This window comes from Bactrocera latifrons, unplaced genomic scaffold (assembly GCF_001853355.1).
Source record: "Bactrocera latifrons isolate USDA-ARS-PBARC rearing strain unplaced genomic scaffold, ASM185335v1 scaffold_257, whole genome shotgun sequence".
Lineage (NCBI taxonomy): Eukaryota > Metazoa > Arthropoda > Insecta > Diptera > Tephritidae > Bactrocera > Bactrocera latifrons.
In genome coordinates, this window is record NW_017536152.1 from 73,181 (window position 1) to 88,149 (window position 14,969).

At 37.4% G+C, this 14,969-nt stretch overlaps 1 protein-coding gene across 2 annotated transcripts in view; it reads right to left on the bottom strand.

The window, feature by feature from the left end:
• LOC108969554 (neuronal acetylcholine receptor subunit alpha-7) overlaps positions 1-14,969 on the bottom strand; it is a 69,777-nt gene that overhangs the window by 39,219 nt on the left and 15,589 nt on the right. For both annotated transcript variants that reach the window (XM_018934339.1, XM_018934338.1), the window contains exon 2: positions 12,921-13,060. In XM_018934339.1, the coding sequence (XP_018789884.1) occupies positions 12,921-13,060 (140 nt within the window). The remainder of the gene's footprint in view (positions 1-12,920; positions 13,061-14,969) is intronic.

Sequence of the window (14,969 nt, forward strand, 5' to 3'; positions counted from 1 at the left end):
CCAAAAATGAAGAGGAGCGGATGTCTCATGTAAGCAAAGAATTGTGGCAGATATTTCATGCTGGTATGTCCATTGAGTTTTGGCAAACATTTAAAATTMATTTACCCAAACGCTGGACTGGCCTTGAAGCACTGGCGAATTCTTGTCGCATTTAAGATTCATTCTGTGCAAAATATTTTGTGATGCAACGAAGTAGAGGAAATGTTGGGGAATTCCTTTCTCATGATACTGAAAATAATTTTGGGGTAATATGACAATGCTTTTGGACGCCTTACAACTCGAGTTTGTTTGGGACACATTCTGCACTCTTGTTTTTCTTAAATTAAAACAGTTTGTTGAGGGATAATAAAATTAATTTCCTAAGCGTGTGAGTATCCTTTTGCACAGTAASTTTAGGATATTGTGTTGCGTTATTCTGCTTGCCTCTTCTTTAATTCCTGTGCTTACAGGAATCAAATAGCAATTAGCCGAAAGGGTTTACAGTTATTTATTATCTTTATTTTGTAAATTTTATGGTCTCTRTTTTGGCTTTATTTTCGCTTAACGCAATTATAAGATTGTGGCTTGCTATGTTGTCCCATTCTTTTTATCCCGGTGCAACATGTTGCTGCATAGTAAAATAGTTTCGTTTAACTAACGGTTGTTATCACCTAAAACTAGGCGAGACAGATATTGGGTTATATATGTAGTATATATATAAATGATCAAGAGGTTAAGACGAGTTGAAACTCGGCTGACTGTCTGTCTGTTCGTCCGGCCGTGCAAGCTGTAGTTTTAGTAAAAATTGAAATACCTTTATGAAACTTTGTATGTAGGTTCCTTAGTACAAACATTTTTTGAGTTCATATGTTGAAGAAGTGGGAGCGGTCCCGGCCTATAATAGATTTATACCACTACAGCTACCATTGCCAAACTCGGTAATGACATTTCCCTGAAAAAAGTTTGCCGACAGTATGAAAATGGTTGAAATCCGATCATAACCCGCCCAGTCCCCATATAACGGTAAAAATGTCTAAAAGCGCGATAAATCATTAAATAAAGGCGCCAGAGATGGCATGATAGAGCTCTTTACGAGCCGGTGTAAAAATTGTACGATGGGTGTGGCACCGCCCACTTTTTGCTTCATACATCGGCCAACGTGCGAGTTATCTCAATAAAAATGAGAGAGCGTTTTTTACTGATAAAAGTCCATCGTTGAGCCTAAAGTAGTAAAATCAGGTTGATACTACCGCTATAATTGCTTGGATYGGGATCCTCTGGTTGACGTTTTGTACTTTAGACTTTTTCCCTGGCTTTGATTCTTGCAAGAGGGTATAAAATATTCGGCTACACTCRAAATTAACSTTTCCTTACTTGTTATTATTATAMTTGTTGYTGTGGCGTGAAACTGCGCGGAAGTTGCATGACAAGTCTTTCAACACTTTTTCATTTGTGCTTCACCGTCGGCGTGCTGATTACATTTGCCATGCAACTCAACTCATTTGGGGCACTCCACTGCGTGAAAATAAAAACTGAGAAATGCCAACAAAGCAACGAACGAAATATTAGGAAAGAGGGAAAAATGTAATAAGTAGCATTTAATTCTGTTTTGAGTGCAGCCACCATAATTCAAATGACTATTTTATTTTGGGAAGAAATTACTGCCGGCAAAACTCATCGCGTGGAATGCCAAGAGGAAAATCTCCGCGTCAACTTTCATGCAATTTACTAAGAAAAGTGAAGTGAAAATTACAACAAAAACGCATCCTTTTTAGATACTTTTCCTATTATGTGCGTTTCCATGGTAATTAGTTTTGTGCCGCGTCATYCTTGTCTTTTTGGTCAGGAGACACGTTTACTTCCGCTGATGGTACTTAATGCCACATCCATCGTACAAGTTTCCYACATGGGAATTTAAAATAACTTATTTTGCGTGACTTGCAGCACATAGCAAAAAGCCGTAACACCATCATCAACAAAAACAACAGCTCAAATGGTCGCCTAGATTGAAGCGTTGGTCGTTGCAGCGGGGCGTATGCGGCACCTCGGAATGCGTGTGAATTGAAAACTCCTTATGGCCTGTGTGTCTGTACGTCTGTCCGTACTTCTGCTTGTTTATTTTTGCTTCTGAAAGCGRCGCGAGAAGTGGCAAAACTCGCATCAATATGTAATAAATTCGCTCCGCCACTATGCGTTTGGGGTCATTTCCGTTACACTGACCGTTGTGGTAGCGGAAGTGCGAGTAGATGAAACACCACCGGCGAWGCARRGCCGCGTGCCGCTTGACTGTGGTTTTGCTTTGCAGCTGCTTTATTTTGATTTTACGGCACTTATAGTTGTTCCCATTGCCATTGGCGTTAGCGTCACTGTGGAACTTGTTATCGTTAGCACTGCGCACCTGGGCCAGTAACAAAAACAAAGGCTGTTAAAAYGATAGCAAAGCGGCTGATTGGTGGCATTCATTTGATTTTACTMGTACAAAATGGAGTCTCTATAATTTTTTGTGAAGTTGAGTTGATTGTTTTAGCAATTGGAGAGTRACCGCATATGCAAAGTTGGATGTGTGCACTTTCATTGGTAATAGTTAACATTTGAAATGGYATAGCGCGCGTATACAGTTCTCACTAACAGTTTTAAAGTCCAATCGCTGAGTGCAACTTAAACACACGTGTACTCCTCCTTTTATATACCGATTATTTACATAAATTTAAATACAGTTTCCGAAGGGTATTAGATAAAAAGGGTTTTAAGGTRAATGAGATAGTTAGTGGATGGTTAATAGTATATAAGTATATAAAGTTCCTTTTTATTCACTCATGGTCAGAAAATTCCAGCAAAAATATTTCCATTATAMCCACTCGTTAATCAGATTGTTGGGAAATTTCGCCAAAAGTGGAAATAAAGAGCCCTAAATATATTTTTAGTATTTTCGTYCGTATCTCAATGGAAAACACTGCAGATGAAACCTTTTTTCAGTTTTAAATATCTAATTATTTTGTTAAATTTTGCCCAGTTTTCGTCTTTTGCTTACATTAAAGTGTGAATAAACCAGTGTATGCTCAAAAATAAACACATTCGAGTGCAGGTTGATGGTATTCCTTTATATGACTACCCAAAAAAGCTCAGCTAAAAAATCCAAAGTGTGAATTTGGCTTGAGCATTGTGTATACTAATACTACGGCAAACCACAAAATTGTGAGCTGTGAAAGCGCAAAAATATAAAACTATGCAAAAAAAAAAGTGTTCCGTATGTGCTACTCTATTGAGGTGTGCTTTAGGATCCGAGTCTTATTACCTCTTGACTGGTTGAAAATATGCCATGAAGGTTTTTCAAACTTGGAAAATAAGGAAAGGCATTTCCGAAAGAAAATAAAAGTGTTGAAGCAACGACTACGACGTAAGACCACTCACATTATTTTTAAGTGGCAACACAGAAAACCAGAAAATTTCACAAACCTTTACATTAACTCTTTAGAGAAAAAGAGGCAGCGTTGTGTCAGCAAGAGCATGGAAAAAAAAGAAAAAAAAAATGTGTTATTATTGCTGTTCCTATTCATTTCAAAATATTGTGCCTCTACAGCTCAGTTACTATAGCTACTRCCACACTGCACAGTTCCTTTGACCAGTCGTAATAAAGCAAAGCTCAGTTGGATACTGAATATATTGTATATTTTTTTATTTCTTTTATTTTAATAAAGCATGTTGGAGTTTGGCACAAAAACCGAAAAGAGCTGGTATTAATGAGAACAAAAGAAAAATGCTCTAAAATAAGCTCTGGCATGTGTATGAGAAAATAGTTGAAATTTGTGAGAATGAATTATTTACAATTACTTGATAAACAATCAGTTTTATGATTTAAACACACAAATAAAACTTCAATATTTTTATATAAATGAACTCGAAACTAAAGAAATTCCTAGTAAATAYAGAAAACAATTAGCTATGAATTTTTGTATGTGTGCTGATGTTATTGTGTTTACGTAAGCACGTGACATGTAATCAAGTTTACTGCCGTTGRCAGCTGTTATGCTCCAAATCAGTTATACTATGGCAATATATTATTTGCATGTCTGAGTAGTTTGTTTGAGGCTTTTTGTAGTGAAGATTATTTCACTGTTTTACAAACGATAATCTAAGCGAAATGTAATCACAGTGAGCCCAAAATATAATCGTTATATAATCGATATTGATATATCAACGATATTAATCTTAGATTATTTTTTCATATTACTCTTAACTTCTACCATTCCACAGCACTAAGCTGTCCATGTGATCTTCCTTTGCATGAACTATAGCCCCCYAATGCCGCCAGCAAGTTCTCCATAGATGCCAAAGGTTGTTTCAACAAATTTGTAATCAGCAAATCAGCAAWCCTCGCTTTGCCTAACTGTGTTACACGCATGTGACCACAAAGCACACTTAAAGTGATATATAAACGAACATCTACGCACTTAACGGCATTTGTATGCCTGTCACGTKCTGCTTTTCAGCACAGCAGCACACAGTGCGAAAGTCAAGAGGAAATCAGTGACTTTGAAATATTTTCATTCATTTCGTTTCCAAGTAACTTCTACTCCCTCTACACATACATTTAGCATTTACTTGTGCTTTTCACGTGCCTCAGCCGGATGGTGGACTTCAGATGCATCTTTATTGGCGTTTCACTTATCTTTTTATGATTGTACTCACACTCTGCTCTTAATTTGTATTTACAAAGTGTATGTGCACAGTGAAACATAGAAAATTRTGGCGATGCTGCGCGTATACTTTCGCGCCTCTGAGAAAATTTTGAATTTTAAGTAAGATGTATTAAATAAACATGSAGACAGACATGTATTCCATATTTGGATGCAAAATGAGAAGTTGTAAAATTTTAGCTTTAAAAAATTTAGCTTTTCCCATATTATTRTTTCAAAATTAAAACTCTCAGAAGACGCCTACGGATCGTTCTATTAAAATTTGAAGTTATTAATAGTAGTTTATGAGGCCAGATATACTACTTTTATATTTGTTTGACAATGTGCTCAAGAAGCTTAAATCGATTTAACTGGATAGCATAGTTGCGAGTACCGAATTCTTTGTTAAAAATATGTGAATACGGATATTTTGACTACCAACATACTCAAAAAGTTAATTGTGGCATAATTCTGTTTTTTTTTCGTACTCGTTAAACTCGTTTCGGTTTCATACATAACTCATTTTCGCATTCGAATACCTTCACACATGTAGACATACTTTTGAAAAATATTTAACATGTGGGCTGACGTCTACTCATTAGTCATCTGCTCGCTATTGGGTCCAAACCTTATCCCTCCGCTTTGTTATCAATGGAGTTAAGTGGATTTTTGTGTAAATTGCTGACATATTAGCAGAAGTCATTSTCAGGTGCTATTTTGATGGGCTCGCAGAGAGGCGTAACCACGAGCAAGTGTAAARACAAATATGTATGCGTGACAATTTTTCACTTTTTGGCGGAAGGCATGTGGGCAGTCATTGAATGGAAATAATGAAGTGGAAAAGGTTTATTTGCTTTACATCCTTGCAATTCTTGCTTATTTTGACTGAAGTACAGAGAATGTTGACTTTGAGTGCCTTGAAATGAATATGAAAATGTACATTGACTGGCAATAAAAGCCGCAGCATCAATCTGCGCAAAGCGGAGCCGCAAACATCTGGGGCTTGGAAATAAAATTGAGATTAGCGTGSTTGGAAACATCTGCAGTAAATATCCATTAAGCGAATTGTTTGTGTACGTGACGGTGTCGACTGACATCACACATAAGAYATACACTTACACTTTAACACTTTTTAACATAACTCACTTTTGATTCGTCATCCTGAGAACAGATAGGAGCAGGGTGTTATACTTGTGCCTAGCAAATGAGTAGTTTTCATTTGTCATATGTAACAGAACACATATCGAATATTATTGCGAGCACTTGTAAAAYTTAGAAGCACGTTTATTTGCGTTCACAATTTTACAAGGATGATGTATAGTKCGTAACAGAATAGAAAACCGACGGACAGTAAAAAGCCTTTAAAGCGATAATTAGCGGAAAAGTATAATTAACGGCAGTCGTTCTGACATCRAACACACATATTATATAATATAAATACACTATATTACTCTTAGGAAACGGAAGACATATGCAGAGAGTTCTCTGTGTGCTCTGTGTGAGTGATGCGAAGGATGTATTGGCACGGAAAACSAGACGGAAAAAGGAAGGGTGCGTTGGTAATTAGTAATTTTTCGTTGCTTTGGGCTCTTGAACATASTAAACATAGCAACAAATCAATTGTTGAGTAATGAACTTAATTAGTCCTTGGCAGTTTTAGAAATACCTGTTCATAAAACTTTGAATATGAAAATATTGTTGCAATATTATATTTCATATTTTTATGAACGATACTCAATTTGTATACTCTTGCAAAATGTTGCTTCAGATTATAATAGTTTTGTTCACCTAACGTAGTTATGTATGACCTAAAAATAATAGAGTTATCATTTATATATGATCATAATGATAAGACGAATTTAAGTCCGCATGACTGTCTGCCTATGAAAGCGATAACTTGAGTAAAAAATAAGATATATTAAAAGTTTTGTACATGTGCTCCTTGGCGAAAAATGGAGGATGAATTCGCAGATAGTCGTAATCGAACCACTGCTGCGAACACAAAATACCGTTAAACGACATGGCCCCGCCCTCTAAGAGATTTMGTGTACATATCTTCTAATTCACTTCAGGAACAATATCCAAATTCACTCAGCATAAATCTCTTCAGCACTCCTATCGTCACTACAAAATTGAATGAAAACCTGTCCTAACCCTGTGAACTCCAATGGAGAGTACAGTACTTTTAAAAATTACTAAAAGTGCGATAAAGCAATAACTAAAAATKGAATAATCCTTACCTGGTAATGGTGTGGCTGTGTGTCAAAAATGAGTTGAATCGGGTTAATACTTCCCTTAGCTCCCCTGTACCTAATACGACGTTTTTCAAACTTTCATAAAAAATCTTTGTGTCTAAAATGAATAAAATTGKKCGAAAATTTAACTTAGTGCCCATATAACAAACCTATACCATCCGGCTGGCTTTACTCCATATGATTGGTGATGGTAGGTGAAGTACCCCAATATTAGTATTAATTTGTAGTATGGGTATTGGCATAATAGATAAAATCGAGTCGATGCTTACACCAACTACCATAYACTAGATATGTAAAATATGTTTCACGTTTCTAACAAATCTTATGTCGAATATGTCGGTCAGTATATGAGTTATATATATGTATATATATTTAGTTTTTTTGCTTGGATTCCGATCCTCTGGTAGACGTTTTTTATCTTAAGGTATTTTCCTGGCTTCGGTGCTTTCCGGTGGCAAGAATATAAAATGTGCGGTTGCAMTCGAGCTGAGGTCTTCCTTACTTGGTGATAAATAATTCATTTACAGGCTTTCCAATAGCGGCGAAATTGCCATGAGGCGGAATGTTAATTGAAGTTAGTGTATGAATGCAGTAATTCATTGCCTCAAACTCATCTTAAGCCATGTGGTTTCAAAATAGTGTAACAAGTGAAAGACAAGCAAATAGTCATTTGATAACACATACGCACACGTTTAGAGGCGCGAAATCTGTAGCCTCATTGTATGTAATATCATCATATMACGTAATTTACGGTAATATAAAACAGCACATGTACCAAGAGTTRGTAAGTCCAATCAGCAATTACTTCGATGGGCTTCTTCATTGCTTTACTAAGATTGCTTAGAAAGGATCAAAATGCCTTTACAGAATGTTACTCATGCGTCATATTGGACGCCCTTCAATACATATAATGCTGCACGGAGCACGTAGAAAATTGATACATTATCAGCATGTTCTGCCGAAGTGGAAAATAAAAATACTTTTGATTATGCAAGCCCTGCAGTATAGGAAAGCCACGTGATGGCTCCTCCCTTACAAGGGCTACAATAAATCTATTTTTTGCTTGCTTTCAGCGSAAGGTGGAAAGTCGAATGTTTGCTGTTTTGCAGATTCATTTTTAAGTATTTGYTTTCGGACTGCAGCTTTCAATTTCAAACAACAGTTTTTAGTTGCAAAAGTTAATTCTTCGGGGAGTGAACGTGAAATTTATTGCTTAATTTGCACATACAAGGGAAAAGTTGTAAAATTATTTGCTAGCAGTTTTCAAAAACGGCGCAACGTCGTGATGTATACATATTTGTCCACACGGAGTTTGGTCGAATGATGATTTTTAAAAGTCATGAGCATGGACTCGTTTGATATTCCAATTTTTAATTTTTATTCATTTAATGATAGCAAGGCACTCTGTATCGGAAGGTTATTTTGTTAAAAAACATATTGGTAGATGCAATGAAACATTAGTTAAATAGTGGAAAGTGGAAATAATGTAGGCAAGAAGAGAGCCACCCTATGCCCTTCTAGACCTTTATACATCTACATAGTCCAATGAAAAAGATTAGGTTAAGTTTATCTGGTAGGCAATAAGCCTCGCATAAACCAGTTTTGATCATTTGAGATACTAGGTGGAGTTCAGTTATTGTCGACAAGAGATGTTCAATTGTATTGGTCAACATTTTTTTATAAATTTCCGGTCTACATGTCCAAAGTACGCAGGACTTTAAAAAAACGGAACAAATGGTTTTCTCAGCAAAATCAATTAATTTTATTCAAAATAGTCTCCTTCGCGTCGATCGAATGTTGGATTCCGAACAATTTTCCGTCGTCAGTCAATTTGTGCGGACCAAACGGTGTACACACCTTTCGTGAATTTCAATGATACGGCTGATTTTTGATGAATTCACACACAGTTTCGATGGAATTTCCGGTGATCACGGATGTTGATTGGCCCACATGTTGATCGTCATTTCCRTCTTCACGGCCACTTTGAAAACGTTGAAGTATTTTAAAATAAAACTGAATGTTGGCTCTTTGTTCGAAGCTCATTTTCGCACCGATAACACAAACACACTGACACGTAAAACTCAACAACTTCACTTCCAATCAACGAAATATCATGATATTCTCACTGGACAATCGATAAAGRCAGTAGATTCTAAGGCATCAGACGACATATAGATGGCGCCACCTGGGGACGGTAGATTCAAAAAGTCCTGTTTACTTTGAAAAGCACCTTGTATATGTAAATTCTCCTGCAGCTAGTAGTTGTCACACCGATTTTGCTGTTAAGCTTTCAGCGAAGGGGTCTATAGATGGCAGGTGGAGTACCAGTTTAAGAGTTATAGCTCTTGCGAGCCTCTGGCACTTTTATACTTTCATCACTTTTTCTTGCAACTTTGAATCGGAGCCAGGGTAGTCCGCAAGATGCAAAACGTCAACCAGAGGATCAACATCCAAGGAATTTTAAATACTATGTAAATATATATACTGTATCTAGTTCATAAACTGATCGACATATTGGGCATAAGGCCGAAAAAAAATTKTTTATGTACATATCTAGTATATGCGAGTTGCGGTAATATCGACCCGATTTTATCTATCTCAATATCACATCACATACTATTAACATGCCACATAATAATAAAATGTTCCCTGGGTTTCGTTGGGGTACCTCAAATACCCGGAAGTTCTAAAATCTTTTTTAATTGTATTAGGTATATGGGAGCTCAGGAAAGTATTGACCCGATTACTTTCTTTATTTTTGGTACACAGAGCTACTATTGTTAAGAAAGGATTCTCTCTGAATTTCAATTGCATATCCCATATACTCGTATAGACTAATATTTTCATTCAAAAGTCAGGTATAGATCTGGTGTCCACATATTCGGTACCTGGGGTCGTGAACGGTTTTGTTTGGGTTTGAAAAATGTTTAGCCATAAGATTGCATACATTGAGGAAATTATTAGATCCTTCCTTATTGATTTATCGCACTTTTAGCTTTTATCCGTTCCATTATATGGGAAGAACGGGTTATAAATGGATGATTTCTCCAGGGTGGATGGGGTCTCAAAATTAATAAAGTTATCGCCACCGGATTACCTTAGACAAACTAGACGCTGAGTTCATTAAATGTTCAGCTGATAAAATGTATCAGACAGATAAATATAACAAAAGACACGACAGGCAATGCAGAGAAAATATTTTGCTGGATTAACGACGGAACGGATTAAAAGTCACCACAAAGTGAAAAAATAAATTAATCATTGAACAGTGGAAAGGCAATAAATTTAGTCGTTTCAGTGCTWCAAAAAGAAAACAGTTTTAAAATGTTCTCGGTATTAGTGTCAGCACGATAAGTAGAGTTTGAGGATATCAGTGAAATTCAATGAAGAGCCTACGAAATGAATGGAAATTGAGAGCAAATAGAATCAAAGACATACAATTTTACTGAGATAAAAGTGATAAGCRGCGAAATTTTTGTTTTGTAAGCGGTTAATTTACCGTTATAGTATAATTTGAATTATCTGGCAGGGAATAATATTAAATTACAATACAAAATGGCGGATTTGTTTGAAATTATTTAAATTTTTTTTAGATTCTTAAATGGTCGCAATGTAAATGAGAAACAATATGTGTGCGTGTATGTGTTGGTGAATAAGAAAGCAAGGACATGTGGTTTGCGGCGACAGCGTAAACTTGTAGGTGGCGAAAGAACACACAAAAAAGCGGAAGAAAACCCACAAGTAAAGCATATGTGTATGTGTGGAGGCAGAGGGTGCGGGTTTCTTGTATGAAATGATAAATATTGCAAGAGCTTGCATGTGTAAACTCTGTAGTCCACCGTAAGAGTTTAAGTAATGGTTTGTGCTTTGGCATGTCACTCGGCTTGTCGGCTRGCATGTTGTGAGTGAGTTGGCAGCTAAGCAGCGGACTTTGAAAATTGCAGYGCCACGACGCATCGAAGTGGCATTGCCTTCTAATTATGCCCGTAGTGTCGTCGCGCTAGCTACTCAACTCAAGTGGTAATTAAATGCCTAACGCCAGTGTGTCTGAATGTGGATAAGGATGTGTATGTGCGTGCACTGGTGGGTTTACAAAACCAACAAAGCAACAAAASCGCGCAGCTGAATAAGAAGACTCAGCGGAAGATAAATGCGGCAAACGTAGCATAACAATAGGCGCAGCTGCATCGTTGGGCTAATGAAAGCATTCGCGTTCACCATTGCGACTGCGGCTGCGTACTACCTTGACGAGTGTTTATTTAACTGAGTTTTTTTTTCTTGTGTTATTCTGCGAATTTCGCTTGGCATTGCTCTGCGTTGGCGAGTTGGTTAAGAGCAAGCGTCCGTTTCCGTTGCGCATTTCCTCTACAGCACCCGTTGAAGCCTGCATTTCCAAATGCCTCATATTAAATAATGTTATTGTGTTATTTAATTTTAATTTTTAATGAGCTTTTAAAAGATTTGCTTCTGTTTTCTTTTAATTAGAACTTTTATTAGAGAGCAAAGCTGGCAGTGCTGAGTAAACAAATTGTGTGTTGAATGAGCGTCGTAGCAAAAATGATTAGCAGCCGGGCTCTATAGGCTGATAAATGAAATATGGGTGTAGCAAAGAAGAGCACAAAGCATCTGTGGAACTGTTTGTGTAAAACTTTTCATGTAAAGTCAAGGTCGTGGTTTCGTTCATAGTTTCTAATTATGAAATTCCGAGCTGTAAGGGCTACATAAGTAAAGTAATTGCAGCGACGGAACAGTTTGCATTGTGCTTGAACTTGATAAACATTTTCGCACATAGAGATCATAAAGACCCTTTACGTGACTCTTTCTCACTGTAGTGATACCCATCACCCCGGGATGTTACTGCTTACACGCAACACTGGCTGCTATAAACTGTGCGTGTTAGTGTGTGGACTTACATTTGGTGTCAACTACGTAGACAAGCAATAATAGATCACGTGATAAGTGACACTTTTGCTTTCATGCTATTCACTTCACAAGGCGGTGACTCTGCAGCTTAACCGCATCATGTCAGCCCGTCTGTTTAACTTCTTCTGTTCGTGCTTTGTTGGTGCTTGAGTCAGATAACTGCAAATCAATTATTCCCTTTACTTACAACTGCACTTTCTGCTGACATTTTGGGGTTCCGGCACCTGTTCCTTCGTTACGTTTGCACGTCACTTCGTCTTTTGTTTTCCAAGCTTAGCTCATATTTAGTTTAAGTATAAAACCAACATCGTYGTCTTAAGGTCAAGAAGCATATGACTATTATGCGAAGTATTTCAGAACTATTATTTCCGTGATTTTCATCTCTCAAAGGAAAGTTGCGAAATTCGTTTTACTTTTTTCTGATTGTTGGCTGTTTTAGTGAACCTAGCGTGATTTTAATTACGTCCAAAAATAACTTGACTTGAGAACTCTTTAACTTAATACTTCGAATTTTCATTTTAAATTTGGTATTTAATTTTAAGGATATTGGCTATCAAAGTACGAAAAATAGTCGTTTTCTTTACAGTTTTCACTAGTTGTSGCACCCAAATTATTATTTATATATTTGCTATATATTTATAAAGTGCTTTACTTTTATATGTAAAACGCATATGTGATAGCAGTAGCCTTTTCGTATTTATTTAATACATGCTTAAACACATGCTAATTGGGTTCGTGTCAAAAGCTTTTTTTCACCGCCTCCAGTTCTGTTTGTCGGTTTTGCTGCCAACATTGGTTTTACTACTGCTATACTAGGCGCGAGCTTGASGATATGTGTGCCACACGCTTACACGAAATATTTGTATATATTTTTTAGACTAATTGAAGGCTAAATAATCCCTTTTGTGCGCTATGCCCGCGTGATTGGCTTTGTTTGCTCATGTAATGATATTAGTGTAGCATACCTCAGGGCGTATTAAAATTTAATTTGCGCATTAAACTTCTGATTAATGTGTGAAAGCCTGTGATGCGGGTAACACCTACTTGATTCTGAAAAATAGAAGAGTGAAAAAGAAACAAAACTCACCACATCGATGATTTGCATTAGCGTCAGCCCGAAGCTCAGCTGCAGTGGATCGGATTCGTTGACGACAGGTCGCTCCAGACTGTTGTAGTTGTCGAGCAGGGCGTGAAGAAGGCGCTTCTCATGCGGGCCAGCTGTGCAAACTGCAAATAGAGGAAGAAATGGAGAGTGAAAACCAAAAATTGAATTTTAGAAAAAGATACGAAAAAAGATGAAATAAAATCAGTTCTTTGCATTTTGTATGATGGAAGCGTAAAACCAGCAAAAACACCAAATACCTTCAGTGTAACGGTTAAGAGTAGCACTCCCCGCAGATACTCTGATTTGCGGAAGCGATTGTGTGGTTTCGGTTGTGTTAAGTATTTGATTTGAGTGCCGCCCGCATTTTTCATTTCTGGTGTGTCATGCCGAGGAGGAGTAGTCAACCGCGTGCCGCTTACAACCACAACAGCACTGTATACGTACGTGAGTAAAGAAATCGGAAGCGCCATTTCAACCTCTCCGTCGCCACAATGGCGTATACGTCATTCAGGTAATTTAAAACGGGAAACCATCAGAAGAAGTGGTGCAAGCAAGCGGAAGGCTGAGGAGGGAAGGCAAAAAGGACAGCAACACGAAAGGTAGAATTATCACAATGAGATGACAGTGCGATGGGCGAACTCCAGAGGGCGTCACCTTCAGCCAAGAGTTTGTGGTTGTGATGTCTTATTTGCTTCAATTGCTTTAGTTTTGCGGCGGTATTTTTTGTCAGCGATTTTTTGCACATTTGGAGCATTTCTTACGGTACTTAGCGACAGCGCATCGCAAACCACCATCTAGTGATTGTACCAGGCATGCGTTGTCATTGTAAAACGGTAATATAACGAGTGTTTTGTACCCATTGTGGGTAGATTTTGTTTATGATTGCTTTTATCACGTTTTCCTGCTGTTCTGCTTTCTGCTGTCAACTTGCTCTAACCAATTCCTCATATCTCTTGCTTCGTTGTTAAAGTGTGGGTGTGTGTGCCACTCTGTACGTCACATGCATCGTTGCCCGCTGTTATTGTGTTTCAAAATTGAATTTGTCCGCCCCAAATACACCGTCATTGGATTTACTTTGGCAAAAAGGTTAGCCCGATAACGGTGCTATTGAAACGGAAAATCACTAACAACACATTATTTGCAGCAGAATTTCTATTTGCCCACCTGTTCGCTACTTTACGGAGCAACAAGGGACTCCAGTGTGTGGGTAGGAGGATATCGATTTGGTAATTTCATTGGTTCATAAAAGTTGTCGCAGAAGATTATGTGTGTGTGTGAGAATGTCAACAGTTGATATTAGCGATTAGGGCAATGTTTCCTTTACTGCTTTTTACAGTGCATGTGGGGAAATTAGAGGCTTTACAATTAGGCTAGTCTAGACAGTGATATTTGCTCCGTTTTCGCTTAAAATTTATTTTATTAAACGAAAAATGCATGAAAAAATCGTGTCAGTACCTAAAATTCGCTTTTGGAAAGATTAAATAAATAGAGTAGGAACACAACACATTGGATGGTTAGTTCGAGAAAAATATCGGACAGCTTATATTCGGTGTAAACTGCTCAAATGTCTGCACATTCTGCTGTCTTCGAAATTACTTTGCAGACAGGAAGAGCGAAACTCGTTTGAGGTTTGCCGTTAAATGATCGACGGACGCATTTGCGACCAGCTCGGTGATGAATAAATGCCAAGCTTGTACTGTGGCAAATCAGCTCAAAGCAGCTGTTAATCGTACCAAATTTGTAAAGCAACAAAGGAGCAGATGGATGAACTCATTGCAGCACAAACACTTTAACCGCAGCTGGTGTTTACTCGCTGCAGATACTGTTAAATAAATTTGGTAGAGCAGCTATTAATCGCCGAATTAAATTCAACACTGTTGTTGTTAAGGTCAAACATCTGACATCGTTAATTTTTCCCGAATAAATTAGTTTAATGAGATAAAGCATGCTGCGAGTTATCTTAATAAAGGCAGACTGCTTTTGATGTTGAAATACAGACTGAAAAAGTGCCGTCGAATTATGCAGGAGATG